Source organism: Peromyscus leucopus, chromosome 23 (genome assembly GCF_004664715.2).
Source record: "Peromyscus leucopus breed LL Stock chromosome 23, UCI_PerLeu_2.1, whole genome shotgun sequence".
NCBI classification, from domain to species: Eukaryota; Metazoa; Chordata; class Mammalia; order Rodentia; family Cricetidae; genus Peromyscus; species Peromyscus leucopus.
The window spans coordinates 34,136,205-34,156,163 of NC_051082.1; the positions used below are offsets into that span (position 1 = coordinate 34,136,205).

At 44.9% G+C, this 19,959-nt stretch overlaps 1 protein-coding gene across 1 annotated transcript in view; it reads left to right on the forward strand.

Annotated features, from left to right (window-relative positions):
* The first annotated feature begins 7,255 nt into the window (after positions 1 to 7,255).
* The window catches only part of Rxfp2 (relaxin family peptide receptor 2), a 58,183-nt gene continuing 45,479 nt past the window's right edge, over positions 7,256 to 19,959 (forward strand). The window contains exon 1 of the mRNA XM_028878083.2: positions 7,256 to 7,482. Coding sequence (XP_028733916.1) covers positions 7,440 to 7,482 — 43 coding nt within the window. The 5' untranslated portion in view covers positions 7,256 to 7,439. The remainder of the gene's footprint in view (positions 7,483 to 19,959) is intronic.

Consider the following 19,959-nt stretch of genomic DNA (forward strand, 5'->3'; position numbering starts at 1 on the left):
ATTCTAGTGTCCACATGGACTTATCACGCCACCTAAGCTTTTACATCTGTTACTATGCTCTGTTAACATTCCAGCATTTTTTTGTTTCTTTTTCTTTCCCTGTAGACTTAAATTCCTTCTTTTGAAGTCTCCAGAAAGGCAATCCAATTTCCTTAATACAGATGTTGTTGTCTTGAAGTACAAAGGCCTTTTAGAATACCTAATCTACAACTGGGAGGTGGTGATGCACTTCTTTAATCCCAGCACTCAGGAAGCAGAGGCAGGCAGATCTCTGTGAGTTCGAGGCCAGCCTGGTCTACAGAGTGAGTTCCAGGACAGTCAGGGCTACACAGAGATACCTTTGTCTAAAAAAAAAAAAAAAAAAAAAAAAAAAAAAAAGACCATCTAATCTACCATTTGCCAGCAGTGGATGTCTGGGTAACAGTTTTTGCTCTGGCTCTGTGCTCCTGATAGCAGCTCTTGCCAACAGTGACAATTCTGAATAAATGGAGCCTGACTTAAATTATTTTCGATTTAGGACAGCACAGTGTGAGCTCAGATTTTCTTGACTATACAAGAGTAGGTGACTGATTTGCTCAACTAAGGGACACAAAAGGCTGATGGGATCATGTGATTCGGCATTTCTTCTGCCTGAGGGGTGCCAATGAGCCTGTGGTCACTTCTAAGAGGGTCCTATAAAACACCAGTATTAGTGACTAATGAATTAATTCATGACCCCACCTTGAGAAGCTAACATATAGTTATAATCACAGACACCATGATTCTACAGCAGAATTACTTCGGTTTTTCCCATAACAATTTATGATAAGTAAATTACCCAGGAGAACACTGTCACTCTTGGCTTGCTACTGTAGGCTCTGATTTCTAGTGTTTGTTATTATATAAATTCATCTTTTTGAGGAAAAGTCTTACCTATTTATGTAATTATGCATGGGATATCAAGATGCTGTTTACCCTACAAACAGAAAATGACATTAAACTGGTAATGGATTGAATTTATGGATAAAAATCAGTAGAATCTTAGGGTAGTCTTTCTCGTTGGACTGTTTTGGACCTCCAGCCCCCAATAATGACACGGAGACTTATTATTAATTATGGATGCTTGACCTTAGCTTAGGTTTGTTCCCAACTAGCTCTTAAGACTTAAATGAACCCATTTGTATTAATCTATATTCTGCCATGTGGCTCGGTACCTCTCCGCCTTACTGTAAGTCTGACTTCCTAGGTGTCTCGTTGGAGTCCCCTTGCATGCCTAGATCCATCCCAAGTTCCTCTCTCTGCCCGGAAGTCCCAACTAACCTCTCCTGCCTAGCTATTGGTGGTTCAGCTTTTTATTAAACCAATCCCACGATGACACATCTTCACACCGTGTACAAATATCCTACAACAGATCTGTAGGGAGGAAAGGTGTTTCTATGCCTCCACCATCCTCGGGTACAGTGGGAGTGTGGCTGTTTGAGTGAGAACGCCCTCCCTAAGCTCATGTGTTTGAATGCTTGGTCACAGGCAGGGCAACTGTGTGAAGTGCTTAGCAGGATTAGGAGGTGTGACCTTGTGGAGGAAGAGTGTCACTGGGGGTGGCTTTGAGGTTTCAGATGCCCATGGCAGACCCAGTTTCCCTTCCTCTCTGTCTCTCTCTCTGTCTCTATGTGTCTCTGCCTCTGTTTCTCTGTCTCTCCCCCCCATACCACACATGCTGCCATGCTCCACACCATGATGACAATGGACTAAACATCTTTCTTTCTTTTTTCATTTTTTTTTTTTTGTAGGGGAGTGTTTCTCTGTGTAGTCCTGGCTGTCCTGAAACTCTCTCCATAGACCAGGCTGGCCTTGAGCTCATAGAGATCCACCTGACTCTGCCTCCTGAGTGCTGGAATTAAAGGCATGCGCCACCCCAACACTCAGGAGGCAGAACCAGGTGGGTCTCCGTGAGTTCGAGCCCAGCCTGGTCTACAGAGCAAGATCAAGGACAGCAAGTACTACACAGAGAATCCCTGTCTCAAAAAACCAAAAAAAAAATTTTTTTAATTTAAAAAAGAAAGAAAGAAAAGAAAGGAAAGGAAAACAAAAGAAAAGAAAAGGTGTGCTCCACCACTGCCTGGTTTAACAAAGAAAACAATTAAATGCTTTCTCTTATAAAAATTGCTTAGGTCGTGGTGTCTCTTAACAGCCGTAGAGCACTGACTCTAACAGGGAATTTAATCAATACCTTGATTGAAAACACAGTTTGGCAAGCTAGTGAGTATTATAGCCAACCAACAAGCCATCAAGCAGTTCTGAAATGATATTGAAATCAAGGTTTTCTGAGCACAGTTATGTAAGTTTTATTCTTGATTTAAAATTTTTTTATTCAGATGCGGGGGGGGGGGGGGGATTTACCTTCCACTAACCATGTGAAAAGATATCCTCTTTTTTTAATTTTATTTTTGTTGGGTTTTAGATTTATTTAATTTTTGTCTGTGAGTATTTTTCCTGCATTCATGTGTGTACACTATGTGTGTGTGGGATGGCTGCAGAGGTTGGAGACAGTATCAGATCCCCCGGGACTGGAGTTACAGATGGTTGTGAGCCATCATGTAGGTGCTGGGACTTGAACTCAGGTCCTCTGTAAGAGCAGCCAGTGAGCCGTGTCTCCAGGCTGAAAAGTGATCTTCTAATATGACAGAACGTTGTGGTTTCGGTCTCTCTAGAACGGACATTTGGACTGCGTGGAAATCCTTGCTGACCAACAGAAGAGAAAAGCGGACTGCCTGGTTGCATTTTCCCAAAATTAAACTAAAGTTTGGTGGATTTGAAACTAAAGCAACAAATATCTGAGAAAGTGCTCGGTGTCTTTCAGGTACTAGGAAGATGCAAATCAAAACCACACTGAGATCCTGAACTATCGCATCATCAAGAAAGGAAACACTAGGCTGGGGATGGTGATGCACACCTTTAATTTTAGCTCTCAGGAGGCAGAGGCAGGCAGAGAGAGAGAGAGAGAGGGAGAGGGAGAGGGAGAGGGAGAGGGAGAGGGAGAGGGAGAGGGAGAGGGAGAGGGAGAGGGAGAGGGAGAGGGAGAGGGAGAGGGAGAGGGAGAGGGAGAGGGAGAGGGAGAGGGAGAGGGAGAGGGAGAGGGAGAGAGAGAGAGAGAGAGAGAGAGAGAGAGAGAGAGAGAGAGAACCTGGCAGGTTCCTGGAGAGCCGCTGATCCCCAGTCAGTGGCAGAAGCCTGGAAATATGGTTCTGATACCAGCCAAAGAATCAAAAGGAACAGAGCAAATCAAAAGAGCATGGAGAGAGAAAGGAAGGGCCAGTCAAGAAAATCCCTAAATCTGGGCTGCTACCAAATGGTTCAGCAAATTGTCTAAACCAAGCAACACACTACCTGCCCCCGCTTCCTGAGGAAAGACTCAAAAGAACGGAGGTCAGATTACTACCGAGATATGCCCGCGTCTATGTTCTTCACAACAGCTAGGTTGGGGACTCAGCCTAGACACCCCCCAAAAGGTGTATGGATAAAGAAGATGCGGCCCACAAAGATAGCGGGATGTTACAAAGGCACCAAGAAGTCAGTTAAAATCCCACCCGGAGACGGGAGTTGGACACCAAGCGGGATAACTCTCGGCAACCGATAGACACTGGGAGAAAGAAGGAAGACCATTTTTCTAAGGATGTGGCCCCGGCTCTGCCCCAGAGATGGTAACTGTGCTGGCTGCTCTTCTGTCAACTTGACACACAAACTAGAGGCATCTGGAAGGTGCCCCTCAGTTGAGAAAAGGCCTCCGTCAGATCCAGCTGTAAGGCATTTTCTTAACCAGTGATTGACGGGGGAGGACCCCGCCCATGGTGGGTGGGGCCATCCCTGGGCTGATGGTCCTGGGTTCTATAAGAAAGCAGGCTGAGGCCTGGCGGTGGTGGCGCAGGCCTTTAATCCCAGCACTCGGAAGGCAGAGGCAGGTGGATCTCTGTGAGTTTGAGGCCAGCCTGGTCTACAGCTCGAGATCCAGGACAGGCACCAAATAAATAAATAAATAAATAAATAAATAAATAAATAAATAAATAAATAAAATATAAATAAATAAATAAATGGATAAATAAATAAATGAATAAATGAATAAATAAACCCCCCCCAAAAAAAAGCAGGCCATGAGGAGCAAGCCAGTAAGCAGCGCCCCTCCATGGCCTCTGCATCAGCTCCTGCCTCCAGGTTCCTGCCCTGCTTGAGTTCTTGTCCAGATTTCCTTTGATGATGAACAGTGTCTTAGTGTTTTATTGCTGTGAAGAGGCACCATGACCACAGCAACACATATAATCGAGGCTGGATCACAGTTCAGGGGTGTCAGTCCATTATTGTCACGGTGAGAAGCGTGGCAGAGCGCAGGCAGACATGGTACTGGAGAGGCAGCCAAGAGTCCTACATCCAGACCAGCAGGCAGCGGGAAGAGAAAGAGACACGGCCTGGCGTGAGCATCTGAAACCTCAAAGCCCGTGTCCAGTGACGCACTTCCTCCAGTTAGGCCACACCTACTCCAAAAAGGCCACGCCTCCTAATAGTACCACTCACTCCCTGAGGGCCTATGGGGCCATTTTACTCAGACCACCACAAACAGCAATATGGACACACACACACACACACACACACACACACACACACACACACACACTCACACACACACAGCCACTACAGACTCGGGAGACAGAGGCAGGTGGATTTCTGAGTTCAAGGCCAGTCTGGTCTACAGACCGAGTTCCAGGACAGCCAGGGGGTACACAGAGAAACCCTGTCTAGAAAAAAGAAAAAAAGGAAGGAAGGAAGGAAGGAGGGAAGGAAGGAAGGAAGGAAGGAAGGAAGGAAGGAAGGAAGGAAGGAAGGAAGGAAAAGCAAAGAGGACACAACATTGGGCTCTATGTAGAGAAGGGAGGTGTGTCTGGGAGGAGCTGGTGTAAGGGGATGGACATGATCAAAAATACACTGCACCAAATTCTCAAAGAACAAATAAAAAGAAAGGCTAATGGAGGACTAGGAAAGGTGATCAAAAGACATCACTGGCATGTGTTCGAATGTCACAGGGCAACTCATTTGTCTGGTTAGTAAAGTGTCGTCAAAGGAAGAGGATTGAGTGTTATATTTACAGTGATCTCTAGAATGTCTATACAGGTTACTCCGGTAGAGACTGGCAGCCTGCACCCCTTATCCAGACAGAACCAGGTGCCTCAAATTTCAGCACACAAACTCCCCGCAATTAGTAAGAACCTAGTTAAATTGCACTGGATAGTACGTCATGTATTTCCATGAACTCTTGCAGTATTATTATCAAAAGGCACTGTGGACAGGACATTGTAATGGGGGTGGAGAGGCTGGGGGGGATGAGACGATTCGGGTGAAGATCACTAAGGTGCTTGTGTACTTCTCTGAATCAATTTGCCAAGTCCTCCTTTCTAGCTCTGCGTGAAGCAGCCCCCTGGGACCCCCTTGCAGAGTGTGCCTTTAAGGAGAAGCTGGATTCGTTCGCCCCTGCTTACACACGTACATCATGTCCCTGTGTGCATTTCGGCCTCCGCATTTGCAGGTCAGGCACCCACGACACATGAGAGATAAAAACGCATTGACTGCCTTCCCACGTCAGGAATGAGCTGACGGTGTTCCTAATTATTACTTATAATTACTGAATTCAGCATCTTCCCATGTCAACATCTCAGAGATTACCTCTGAACAGCCTGATACAGACAGGTGAAACAGCTTTTGCAAATTCAGTTATTATTAAGCTTGGGCTTAGCATTAATGCAGAATTCTAAACCAAAGTCTTTGAAGTTTAGACACCTTTTTCTTTCCCCAAAGATACATTTTTTTGTTGGTGGAGAATATATTTAAACTTCAAATAGCCTTGTGATGGCCAATTAATGGTACTTAATTTTAAGATTTGTGCTTTAAGTTTTAACACCCGACTCTCAGCATCCATCATTCTGGCAGTACACGAATCCGACGTGATCTCACCAGCACAGTGAGTCTTTTTGTTGTTTTGTTAAGTGATAGGGTTTGTTTTTTGTTTGGTTGGTTGGTTTTTGGTTTTTGCTGTTGTTTTCATTTTCATTTTATATTAAAAGACCTCGAGTTCAGTGGACAACAGCAAAAAAAAAAAAAAAAGTTTCTTTAAACATCAAAAAAGCCTTCACACACTTCTTTTCATGTTTGACTCTGATGCTTTTTTCCTTTTGTCTGAAAGTCAGAAGAGCCTGGACTTCAACGTACCGAGAGAGTGTCGAGAGGAATGTAGCTCACTTCTTAAAAGGCACAGGATCTGACTTCATTATGTGATAAATAAAATATTTTGTGTCTCCAATTCTGTTTGAGTTCTTAGTCTATCACAGACTTCAGGGAAAGAGTGAGATCCGCAGCTCCACCTGCCGACGGCGGCCAGTCACTGCCGCTGCTGCCGCTGCTGCTGCTGCTGCTGCTGCTGCCGCCGCTGCTGCTGCTGCTGCTGCTGCTGCTGCTGCTGCTGTGAGCAGGGGGTCGCGACCCTTCGCAAACCGTCTGCTCTCACCCGCGTTACGGACGGCCCTTCTCCACAGACCGTTTCCAGTTAGTGAAAAAATAAAGCATCTATACTCTGCCAAGGAAATCCTGCTTGTCTTTCCGGAACATCCTTTAGGATTACACTCGGAGCTTACACAAAGCCCGCTGTTTAAAAAGCCGCTTTGGGGTGTGAGTGAAAAGACACCACAGTGGCTTTGAGGAGGTGTGAGACCCAGACTGGAGTTTAAGCAGGGAGCTCTGTGCGTTAAAACTTGACTGCGGTGATGAGGAAACTGAGCAAAGTTTAAAGTATCCGGTGGCTATTTCACCTGATGAACACAAGGCCACACTTCGAACCCTTACCATCTGTCTGAAGGTTACCTGAAAACCTCTCAGCATGGTCCCTAGTGTCCTTCATGTATGTGTTAGCAAGGAGTTTTTCTCTCATTTGCATCATGCATAAAAACTACTTCTAAAGCCTTCCCAGACAATTCTTGGTAGATCTATATTGCTTCACGCTTTGGGATCCGTACATATGTTCAGATTAAGAATGGGTAAGAGTTGCTCCAGGTGCTTCGAAGAAAAACATTAAGCTATCAAAATATTGGTTATCTAATGAGGCTAAAGTGCTATCTACATCACCCTTTTACACCAGGATGGACGTACTGGCCAGGAACACAACTCTAGGTTTAGAATAAAGTAAAGCAAACAAAATGTAAGGACAGGGGGGGAAAACCCCACAGGCTCCCTAGTGACAAGGGTTGGTGTCCCTTCATGCCAGGAAGGTTTCAGCTGAGCATGCTCAGACACATGGGAGGCACCAGACTCTATCAGAACTCCTTCCAAGGAGCAAGGAGGACACGTCGAACGCAGCTGCTGCAAGCCTACCGCTCTGTCCTCTGATACCGGCGGCGGCGCCTCTCTCGCTCAGATTGATTGCAATGTGGCTCCTGCTTCAGGTCATCGTTCTGACGGAGGTCAAAGGTAAGGCTTCTGCTTTCTCACTTTACATGACCACGATTCCCGAAGATTAGAAAACGCTTCTGTGGTGTTTGCAATGGACTCAGTGCAGGGTCTGAAAAACAGACACCCCAGTGTGCGTCCCACAGAAACGATCATTAGGAGCTTGAAGCGCCGGACAGCCACGCAATTTCCGAATGCAACATGCCTTCCCAGAAACCTGACTTTTCATGTTGTTAGAACTCGAGATGAGCTGTATTTTAAAAATCAATGTTGACATGCCAATTATAGCAGAGAAAAAAATGTATTTTAGTATTTCCTTCTGAGAGAAGGGTAAACTCGTAAACTGAAAGATGGTTTTGTATAAATCCAACCAATTGAAATATGCCTATAAAATGCATGTAATCAATTGTTAGTGGCTGGGTTGCTTTTTCTTTTTCTCTCTTTTTCTTTTTCTTTTTCTTTCTTTCTTTTTTTTTTTTTTTTGGTTTGTTGTATATTAGTTTGTTTGATTCTGTTCATCTAAACTAGGGACTGCAAACCCCAAGCAAATAAAATAAAGCCTCTAAGGATTCACCTATTAAAATATAAAAATGTGTATTCTTATATAACTTTTTTACCTGTTCTGAGATTTGGAAAACTGATGTGAAGTCTTCACCTCCTAATCGGTAGTTTCATGCTTTTAGAGCTATGAACAGCTAAGCCGTTTCAAGCTGAAGTAAACATCTAATTTCCCACTTAGCATCCACTCCCACGGTAGTGAACTCATTACACTTTGGCTCAAAAGGTATTCAGTTAATTCATAGTTTTTCTTTTAAACTTTCGAGTATAAATATTAGAATTTGAAATTCCTGGGGGGGAAAAAACCTCTTTTTTACTACTCAATTTAATTAAACAAATTCCGAGTGAACGGTTTTCATCATTAAGTAAAATGTACTGCTTAAGAGCACAGACAGAATTTCCGAGCATAAAATGCAGTGTTTAAGGACAACTACCAACAGAGTTTTAAATATTTCAGTCTTAGTTTGAATTTGTAATGACACCAAAACTTTGTTTCACATTACGTGTAAAAGGCCCGATCCCAGTGTGCACAGCACGGCTTTGGATTTTGTGTTTTAACCTCTCTTACACGGAAATCTGTCCTCTAATGAGAAACAATAAATTCAGCTTTCAGGAAACCACGGCTTTAGAAACAGGGGTCTGATTTGGTTGAAGATCTAAATTCAGAGGCCGTGTTCTGTCCCCATTCAATTTTGGAGGATGGTCAAGAAGGGAAGAGCGAGGAGAAGGTCCTTGCCCTCTCTAACGAGCCCTCCCTGGATGCTCAGAACTTAATGATCGCCAGCTTCCTCACTCATCACTTTGCGCCTGGGTGTGTTGACCCCAAAGCCGCTCTAATGTGACAGCTAACGGTTTACGATAGCATCGGCTCTGAAAAGTAGCGGGAGAGAGAAGAAATTTAAAACAGATCATTTTGGATTATTTCTGAGGGCCTAATTTTAGATTTATACCTCAAACCTAATAAACGTTTATTGATTAATTACAATTCTCTGATACATTTTATTTTCTAAGTTTGCATTACTTTTCCACGTCTTCAACCTTTATGTTTACCTTGAGTGGCTTTAGAAGTGCACTGTGCTAGTCACTACTGGCATCTCATGAAACTGTAATTATTTGTTTTATAATTGCTAAAGCTCTTGTATTGTCTCCTTCATTTCTTCACATTTAAAACAGTAAGGCTCTTCATTATAACCAAATGAAGGCCATTACTTTGTTTCCCCTCAGAATAAAAATTGCTTTCCTGAGTTAAATTTGTGATCACTTTTTATAAAAGAGCAGTTTAAACTACACGATCATTTTCTCGTTGGACCATGATCACTCGAGTGCTCAAAAAGTAAATTATATTTACTGTCTTAACCAACAACTTAAGTCTCCAGGCATCTATCATGATGTACACTTTATCATTAATTATTTCACTCTGGTTTACTGCTAACCTGACCCAAACCACCTTAAAAGGGGTTTTAATGAATGAATAGGGACAGTGTTTCAAGCTCAAACAATGTGCCTCTGTAGAAAATTAAAGTATTAAGTACTTACTTGCTAACTACCAACTGCTATGTCCTAAAATTGTTCGCTACTTGTCAATAAAAGTGATAACGCAAAGCAGAGCCCAGGCGGCATTTTGCGGTGAGCAGTGTTTGAGTGCCCCCTAGTGGCCAAGTTGCAGCTAGGCCTTGGGGGGTGCTTTCCAAACCAAGGGTTCTTTTAACTTGGGCGCTGAGACTACAGAAAAGCTTCTCCAAGCACATTTTAATTTCACACAATTGCACCCATGCTGTGCCTAGCTGTGAAAATCAATTGTACTTCAAGCCAATCTTCTTGAAATTCTTTCTCGCCATTAATGGAAAAATAAATGTGCCTGCTTGAGGCAAAAACAGAGCCTGTTTGGGGCAGGTAAGCTGGGACCCCAAGGTCAGAACATTCTCAGGTGTGTTACTTCCAGAAGTACTCGCTCTGCGGGCCTCGCTCAGGTGCTCCCCGCTCAGGTGCTCCCCGTCAGGTGCTCCCTCACGGGGAAGAAGCATGGCCAGCTGTAGCAAAGACTTTCAAAACACCTTCCACCTGAACCCCAAACACAACTGGGACGCTCACTGCAAGCTAATGCCGAAAAAAATACACAAAAAAACAAAAACCTGCATGCTCTTTAAATTTCGAAAAAATGCTGTCTCAAGGAAAACTCAACTAATAAGGAATTATTTGGGGGGTAAAAGTAGTTATGTAAAAATAAAGGCACGGAGCTTTTAGAATGAGCCTGTATCGCCAAACTTCATGTTTTACTTATTCAGTAAATGTGGAACTTGCTAATTAAGCAGAATCAATGTGTTTGTCTTACACAAGATAATACTAGTGGCGGTACGGGGATAATTATGAGAAAATAAAAAAAATGTTTTTTTTTCTGTGTGTTTAAATTTCAGTGCACTAATTTCTCATGGCTATACTTCCAGGGGAGAGGACCTTGGGGGGTCTTTGTATAAAATGTCCCCCCAAAACAATTGATTTTGCGTTCACATGATAAATATAGGCATTTGAACAGTTAAGGCTAGAAAAACACTGCACTTGAGAAATTAGCCATGTTGTGAAGAAAAGGGCCATTAAAACGTGTTCGATGACAACTGATAGAATTCTGGCCCTCCTTTCTTCTCTGGCCCTCCTCCTGCCCACTGACCCCTCCCTGACTTGGCTCCTTGCCTCCGTCCTGGTGATGCCCGCTCCCTTTGCTCCTACTCCTAAGTAGGAATATTCTGATTTTGTTGTGTTTTGCTTTTTGCTTTCATTTTTACTTCACCTTTTTAATTGGCTTGTAAAACGTTTATCCATTTAACGGAGGGGGGATCATGTGCTGTATCTCTATGTGCCTATGATGCGATGTTCAAATCAGAATAAACAAATATTCCACACAAACTTTTTATTTCTTTACAGACAAATCCTTTAAAAGCCCTTTGCTTTTTACTGACGTGCATTGATAGTACACATCAGCAGGACCCTATGTGGTAGCTCCAGAGCGCACCAAGCAAAACAGGATCATTTGAATTTCCCTGTCTTTCACCTGTCTCCTCACGCTTGGAGTGCGTGTGCCCCCATCTTCCAGAGAGAGAGAGAAATAATGCACATTCTCCAATGTAAAAGTTAAGAGAATCTCCTTGGATGTACAGCACTGGTCGCTGGAGGCTGGGGGAACTCGAGGAAAGGAGACGGACAGAAATCACCAAACCCGAAGGGGCACGGGCTGCTGTCTATAGCATGGTGGTATGACCACAGGTCACCACGGCCTGTCGGGGATTTGGGGACGTCACTGCTTCGTGGGTTCACTTCCTGTGTACTTCCCTCTGCTCACCTTTGTGCCCCACTTCCTATCATGTCTCCACCCCCGCTGAGCTCTCTGTTTTCTGCCTGGCCTCCTTCCTCGGAAATCTTCCTGGTTTTCCATGTCAGTGTTCCCCCGCTGTCTTGTTCCACAGCCCCCATCTCTCCGCTCCCTGCGGACCCTGCCACATCCCGCCAGCCTCCGGGGGCTGCTCCATCAGGGTCGTTCACATCTGCGGCTGCATTTCCACTTGAGGACCCATCCCTTTCAGCAAGACCCAGCTCAAGGTTCCTGGCCTCTCACCAGGAATATTGCTGAGCTTCCTCCCCACGGGCTTCCTGTAGCTTCCTGCTTCCGATTCAGCTCTCCTTTCCTTCCTGGCGTTTGTAGCTGATCCCTCGCGTCCTGGCCTGATCTATAGTCATCGCTAAGATTGTGTGGGCTGAGACTGGGGCACAAAACCCAAACAGAGCCAAATGATCATCATATGTTAGCTCTTGATTTGTCCGCAATCCTGAAAACTAGGAAGCACCGAAAACGAAGTTTGATTAAGTTTATCTACAGATTTAGTTTAAATCAACCAGGGGCAATCTAGAATCCTTCTTGACACACATATTGTAAAAATGCATTAATTTGTGCTAGAGAAAATTAATTCACTTGACTGAAAAAGATTTGCCTTAATCTGCAGGAAATAGTATGCAATCATTAACTTTCTAAGATTAGTGCATAACTATGTATATGTACATTGGAGCTGGTTGCTCTTGCCAAGGACCCTGGATTCAGGTTTCCAACACCGATGTGGTGGCTCATAATCCTCTGTAACCCCAGTTCTAGGGGATACATTACCCATTCTGATATCTTTAGGTACCAGGCATCTGTTCTGCCTGAATGCATGTATGTACACTATGTTGGGGCATGTATGTACACTAAGTTGGGGCATCTGTCTTCAGCCCACAGGGCTAGAGTCTCTCAGTCATTTTTTTTTTAGTGTCCTGTAGAATGTCTGGCAGTTTCTTTTGTGTGGTCACTTTTTTCAGTGTCCTGTAGAATGTCTGGCAGTTTCCTCTGTGAAGCAGTTACCTGAAGGACCATTTTGCCAAGCAAAGTTCATTGGTATGGTGATATTTTATTTGTATTAAAATGTTATTTGTATGTTAATAAATAAAGTTGCCCGGGAGTCAGAGCTATTAGCAAGCCATAGGAAAGCAGGGCGGTGGTGGTGTATGCTTATAATCCCAGCACTTGGTAGACAGAGCTAGGTAAGTCTCTGTGTGTTCAGGAATACAGACAGTATTGGATACACACGCCTTTAATCTCAATACCAACCATAGAAAACCTGGAGGTCTATACAGACAGGCCATGATGAGGTGGTCATGTGATTGGGTTTACAACCAAGGAGAAGGCAGAACAGAAACTCTATTTAACACAGGAAGTAGCTCTGGTTCAGAGAGGTAGGACCACCGCAGGGGGAAGGTAAGGTTTTAGCTCTTAGCTCTGACCTCTTGGCTTTCTTCTTTGCATTGGTTCTGTGTTTCTTATTTAATAAGACAGTTGGTTACATCTACACAGTGGTTACCTTCTTATGGGTCCTGCATGTCCAGTCAATCAAGCAGTCCAGGCAAGAACAGTTTCTTGCCCAAATGGCTATTTTTGCCAAGAAGATAAACTCCATATAGAGTGTCTTCAATGCCCATCCTCCTCTCTGAAGTAAATTGGTGCTGCCAGGAGCAGACATGTCTCACTGTCCAGAAAGTCTAAATTTTTAAAATATTTTAAATGCCATATTCTGTAGGTCTTTGAAGTATTTGAAGATTACCTATCTATCTAAAATAATCTATGTATACCTAGAAGACTTAACTAACATGGCTATGAGTATGATTATCATAGATGACTAATTATTAATCTATTTTTTAATTATCCATTACAATTTTAAATGAGCTGTACAAACATAACATCTTAAACAAGAATAGAAATATATACACAGTATAACAAAACTAACTTTAAGTATGTATCAATAAACTAAAATCTATACCAATGCAAAACATTTCAAACAAGTTGTTGCTCTTTAAAATAGGTTCAGCAATTTACCCTTTTATCCTATCATATCTATATCATATCCCCTTTTCTTCTTTAGAAAGAGATCACATTTATAATCAAACTGATTTAAATAAAAATATTGATTTTTCTCTGTCCCACACCAGAGGGCTCTTTTGATCTGGGACACAAGAATCTCTTAACCATTTTTTTAAAGCAATATGTCTGGGTTTAGAGAAGGAATGAGCCAATTCCATCTCCAAAGCCAGCTTGGTATATTTGGGAAATTGGGCGTAGCTTCTCTTACTACTTCCTGCTGGGGGTGGGGGCGCTGTATCTTATGGGGACACAAAGAAAATTTTAGGATCATGGAGTAGTCTGTGAGGGTGTATCGTCTGAGCTAGTTGTCTTGAATCCAATCTGGATGTTGGATCATCTGGGCCATGGTGTCAGGGGATCTTGGCTGGTCAAACCTGATGTATCTTAATCTGGAACAAACCCATAGCCTCTGGCTTTCTGTAGAAACTAAAGCAGAGCCTCCTTTCCAAAGTAACATATTCTTACATCCAAAATTTGAAGTCAAGGTACCTTTAAAGTATACATATCTGTTTACCTCAACACCTTTTATAATCAAATGTTTTTCTTTAGTTACAAATACCAAAGAGAACATAATCCAGATTTTTGTGTGACAGCCATCTTTACATGGCTTATTTTTTATATTACCTTGAGCCTATTGTTTTAAACTGCAGCATTCTAAGACTGAAACGGTGCTGTGGCTGTTGGCTCCGCCCACTTCAGCTTCCCAACATGGCGGTGGTATGTTTTCTGCCAGTTCTATCAAAGCAGCATGTAGCCCAGAAACCTCTATTTTTTTTTAAACTAGTAAAAACTATATCCAACACACAGCATAGTGAGCAGCTTGGAGACACCTCTGTGTAACTAACCTAGGTCAAGCCCGCACACACACCACGAACCTGCCATAGCTCAAACCCGGTTGTTTCGGCGTCTAGCCGCCCATATGAGACATGATGCAGGAACCTGATTTTGGCTCCATTTAGAATTGGTTATTAAATATTCTCAGGTTTAAGGTGGAAACTCAAGCCGTTGGGCACCATTTGTAGCTAGAAAGTTTTCTCTCCGGGTCCCGCCAAGCCCAGGCAGTCCCTTAGCCTATTTATAAAATAAACATACAGACGCTTATATTCTTTAAACTGCTTGGCCATTAGCTCAGGCCTATCATTGTCTAGCTCTTACTCTTATATTCAGCCCATTTCTGTTAATCTATACTTTGCCACATGGCTCGTGGCTTACTGGTACGCTACATCTTCCTTGTCCTGACAGCAGCTGCAGTCTCCCCCCTCTGCCCTCCTGTTCCCTCAATTCTCCTCTCTGTTAGTCCCACCTATACTTCCTGTTTGGCTACTGGCCAATCAGTGTTTTATTTATGCAGAGCGATATCCACAGCATTTAACCAAAGCTAAAATCATCTCCTGGGGAAGGTAACGTGTGCTCCCTAACAGCACAGGGGTTCACTAACACTGGGGTGGGTCAACTTCCTCATGTGTGCCAACTGCATGTGTGTGTTGCTGGCTTGCAGAAATGCCCCTTCCTATTCCTGAATATTTTATGTGTAGATGACAGTTTCTGAGATATTCACCATGTGCTAGAAATCGAGAAGTCTCCTTGTCACAGGAACAGTCAAAATGAATAATTAATTCCTTTCCACCAAACAAGGTACAGTGTACTGTGTGAGGGAGAAAAAGAAAAAGAAAAAACAATTAGAATCCAAGGCTGTAAGGATCACCATGGAAAGATGGAAGGATGTTCCAGGTGGTTTGTGAGGGAAGCTCATGATCTGGAGTGATTTTGGGAGGCTTGGGAAGGTTTTCCCAGAAGTGGCTTCAGAGATGAATGTCAAATAAAGAGGAAATGGGAAAGAAAAAAATGTATTTCCAGTGCAAAGAACGGTGCATGCTAAAACCGAGTATCTTTCCACCAAAAAAAAGGCACACTTCCAGGAATGTTTTCCTGCAAGAAAACTAGAAAAAGTGGAGGGTTGCCAGTGGTTCCGCTGGACCTGAAATCACTTTCTCACTTCCTCTGGTTCCTTTCCCAGACTGTGTAGTATGTCATCCAGGGATCCTCTCCCTATCTTTTACACAGCTCTTTCAAAGACATCTAGGTCGTTGCCAGTTTGGGACTACGGTGAGTGATGCTTCTGAGAATGTTCTGATAAAGTAGATGGGGATGTCTCCAGGCACGCATTTCTTTGGACTCAGAAGACAGCCTGAGTCATGGAGTATGCAAAGCTTCGGGTTCCCTTGATGCTGAGACGCTATTTCCCAAAGCAGGTGCTCTCGTGAGAATTCCCAGCAGTGTGAGAGCTTGCTCGACCTCATGGCCTCCCCGAACTGTGTACTATTGTTTTTAAATTATAAGGAGGTCTGGAGGGAAGGCTTGGGGGTTAAGAGCACTCGCTGCTCGTCCAGAGGCCCTGGGTTCTGCTCCCAACACCTCCATGGTGGCTCACAACCACCCCTAACTCCAGCTGCAGGGATCTGACGTCCTCTCCTCTCTGCAGGTTTTTACCACTCTCAAGCCTTTTTTCCTTTGTCTCATGGCCACTAATTTTAACCCAAGCCAGCCGTGTGACCACGCCTTTGGGACTATCTGTTGGGACCTGGTGGATCCCGTTGGATACATAACTGGAGACAATGACCCTCCTACCCTAGAATCTACCCATCACCAACAGTTCCGCGGGGAGAGGAAGGGCCTCCAGGAGCCCCGCCCCACTCCATGACTGACTGTTGACAGGCCCAGTCTTGTGCAGGCCCAGGGCAGTCGCCCCAGCTGTCTGTCGTGAGATCGTCTTTGCCAAGACTGAGTTATGCCCCCGGGACAGCATTGCGGCCCTTCTCTGTCTTCCGGCCCTTACGTTCTCTCTGCTCACGCTCTGTCATGTTCCGCTACTGACATCATGGATTTTCTCAGCGACAGCATATGTTTTACAGGAATACTTTGTACATGTTTTGGGTTGGGGCCTAAGTATGAGGCTGTTGAGGATGTAAAAGATCATTGTGTTTGTCATTTTACTTTCGAATTGTTCGCTGTTCATACACAGCTGGCTGTGGGAGGAAACCTTGCATTTCTCATTATTAGATTGTTCCAGCACAGTCCTCACCCCTAAAGAGCAACAATTGTAGCACACCCCTTTCTGGTTCTTGTTACACTGTTTCACTCTCTCGTGACCTCCATTGGCTTAGAGTCCGGGTGTGGTATTGAGCCGGTAGGAGCGAGCATCGCGGACTTGGGAAACCTACCATGAAGCAAGCCATGATTGCACAGACCGAAAGCAAGTTGATTGCCTTTATTTTCAGTTTGCAGAGTCATTTGAATACCAGGGTCCAGGAGTTTCACCCCTGAAGCCCCTCTTGTAAGCGAAGTCCCAGACAAATGACAAATGGGGAGACGATAGGCCTGAGTTATAACGAGAGGCCTGACCTCCCCCGAGAATCCCAGCCGCGTTTCCAGACTGTTTTCTCACACAACATTCTGAACACTGTGTTCCGAAGCCCTGCGGCTGTCAGGAAGGAGCTTCCCACAAGCCCCTGCCGCACCCCCCCACCAACCCCCCCCCCCCCCCCCCAGTATGAATGTTAGTGTCTCGGAAAGCCAATGCTGTCCTTTGGAAAGATGAACTTGTCCTCTCTGGGGAGAGTCTTTCTAATGGTTGAATATAGAATACTATCTTTCTAATAAATCACTATGAAATGTAAGGGAACAGAGATTTTAGAGAACCCCTTAAAAAGCTAAAATAGTAATCATCTTTGCAAGTTCTGGTAAATTCTCTGATTTGTTGTTCAAAGACTTTCAGAAACCTAGAAAGCTCTGGCCTCATGCCTGTCACGTGATCTTTGGGATGCTGCCCGGCCCCCGAAATTCTTTTTTCAATTAAAAACAAACAAACAAACAAACAAAAAAGAGCAAGTGATAAGGGAGCAGGAGGACTCTGGGAGAGGAAGTAGAGCTGGGCAGTGAGGGACCACAGAGCCAGGGAAGGAAGAATCACGCCTGATGACGGTGGTGGAATTGCCAGACACTCCAGGGGACCAAACGGGTAGCAGGAAAGGACATTCATTAGGCACATATCTTTAATCCCAGCACTTGGAGGCAGAGGCAGGAGGATCTCTGTGAGTTTAAAGTCAGTCTGGTCTAGAGAGTAAGTTTGAGGCTATCCAGAGCTACACAGTGAGACTATCTTATAAAGAAGAAAAAGGGAGGGGGGGCGGGGAACCTGTAAGGGGGAGGGATGGGAGAGAAAGGGGGCGGGAAAAGGGAGAAAGGGGGCGGGACAAGGGAGAAAAGGGCGGGGCAAGGGAGAAAGGGTGGGGCAAGGGAGAAAAGGGCGGGGCAAGGGAGAAAGGGACGGGACAAGGGAGAAAGGGGGCGGGACAAGGGAGAAGGGGGGAGAGACAAGGGAGAAAGGGGCGGGACAAGGGAGAAAGGGGGCGGGACACAGGAGAAAAGGGCGGGGCAAGGGAGAAAGTGGGAGAAAGGGAAGAGATGGGGGAGAAAGGGGAGAGATGGAGGAGAAAGGGGGAGGGATGGGGGAGAAAGGGGGAGGGCCGGGATGGGCCGGGAGGGGGAGGAGGAACAAGGAGGAACAGCAGGCAGACCTACACATTACTGGTCTTGATGAAGACTCCTCTGGAGCCACAGGCCAGCAGTAGAAGCAGTGGCTTAAAGACAGAAGGGCAGGAGGCCGTGGAGACATTGGCTTTTGTGATTCTTCTGAGAAATGTCGTTTTGAATCAGAGAAGACTGTGTCTTGGCCCCAAAGGCAACTAGATGGAATAGGATTTGGACTGGCTTGTTTGCTTACTTGTTTTGAAGATGAGATCTGATGGTTTTTCTGGTTTGTCTAGGTGTGCGTGATGAGCACTCTATCTCTAAGCTACGTCCCGCCCCTGAGAACTGGTTGAGTAAGACTAATGTGGCGGAGGGTTGAGGGGAAGCCATGACAAGAAAAAGATACTGAAAATACGGGAAAGAAACGCTATAATTAATGTAGAGTGACTTGAAATGTTGAGGCAGCACATAAGACTGGGGAGTGTAGGCAGACTTTTCTGTCCCACCAGCAGCTTCCCAAATAACCACACAGAGAGTTAAAGTAATTATAAATGCTCGGCTGATAGTTTAGGCTTGTTTCTTAACTAGCTCTTATAACTTAAATTACCCATTTTCTATTAATCTATGTGCTGCGCCAAGGCTTGCTTGCCTCATGTACTCACTTCCTATCCTGCTCTCTCTGTGTCTCATGGCATCTTCTCCCCAGCATTCTCTCTGCCCTGAAAATCCTGCCTACCTACTGGCCATCCAGCTTTTTTATTAAACCAATCACAGTGACATATAGTCACACAGTGTAAAGGAGGATTCCACATGGGAGCAAGTGTGGAAGCCCTCATCCTTCAGGCGTTATCAAGCATCTTCCCTGACTCTGGTCCATGACCATTTAACCTTCAAATGGCTCGGCACAGGCAGTCTACGTGAGGGGTACCCTATATTTGTGCAAGGTGCATCCTGATTAGGTGCGTGGCAGGAGCCCCGGGTGCTGGTGAATTTGTGAATCGATGGTAGTGAGGATCTGAATGAATACTGCTCAGAGGAAGAACAGCCAGTGAAAGTTCTATGAGACAAGGAAATCCACGGCTCAGAATCTGCGGAGCAAGAGAGGCCCTAGTGTTACCGTGTAGGAGATTTCTCTGGTCTATCACCTTCACACTCTGCCATGCTCCTCTGCCCTTCACCGAGTTCATCATTCTCAGGCAGCATTCAGAAAGAAAGCAGACTCTCCAGCCACACCGAACAAGATGGAAAATTTAAACACCAGAACACAGCCAGGTAGGCAGAGTGACCCACAAGGCTGCGGCAGGAGAATTGTGAGTCTGTGGTCAGCCTGGACTCTAAACAGTGCATTTAGAGATGTGCTGAAACTTCCCAGGGATGGGGCGGCTTCCAGGATGTGTACCCACCGAGTGGGAGCTGCCCAGAATGCTGCTGTCTCTGCTCAGAGGGAGCGTCCAGAGGGGACAGCAGTGCCTGTCTTGTTGACTGGCAACCAGCTAACATTTCCTGGATGTTCCGATAGTTAGCTCTCAAATGCATGGCAGAGGCTTTGTCTGCAATGGCTGCTGTATCCATGCGGCTCCGTGATCTCCCTCGGTGACAGCGTCATCCTCATGGAGGTGAGCAGCACCATTCAGGTTACCTAGGAAATGACCTCAGCCAGTCACCTCTGTGGAATGTCCTCTGTAGCACTGGTGTGGGGATAGTGTTGATTCTAAAGTTGGGAGGAGAAAGACCACAGACCCACGTCATCGAGGGCAAATTAACTAAAGCAAGCAATTAATTACAGCAAGTTTTTTGTTTGTGTACGTGGGCTGCCAACCCCTAAGGCAGGGTTCCAGAGGTCTGCATTGGATGTGAGGAGGACAAGGCTTTTGTAGCTCAAGGGAAGGGGGTTTCCAAATGAGGGATCTGGCAGACATAATCGGCGGGTTACAGGAGCAGAACATAAGTAGAGCAAGTTAGTCCTTCCTGAA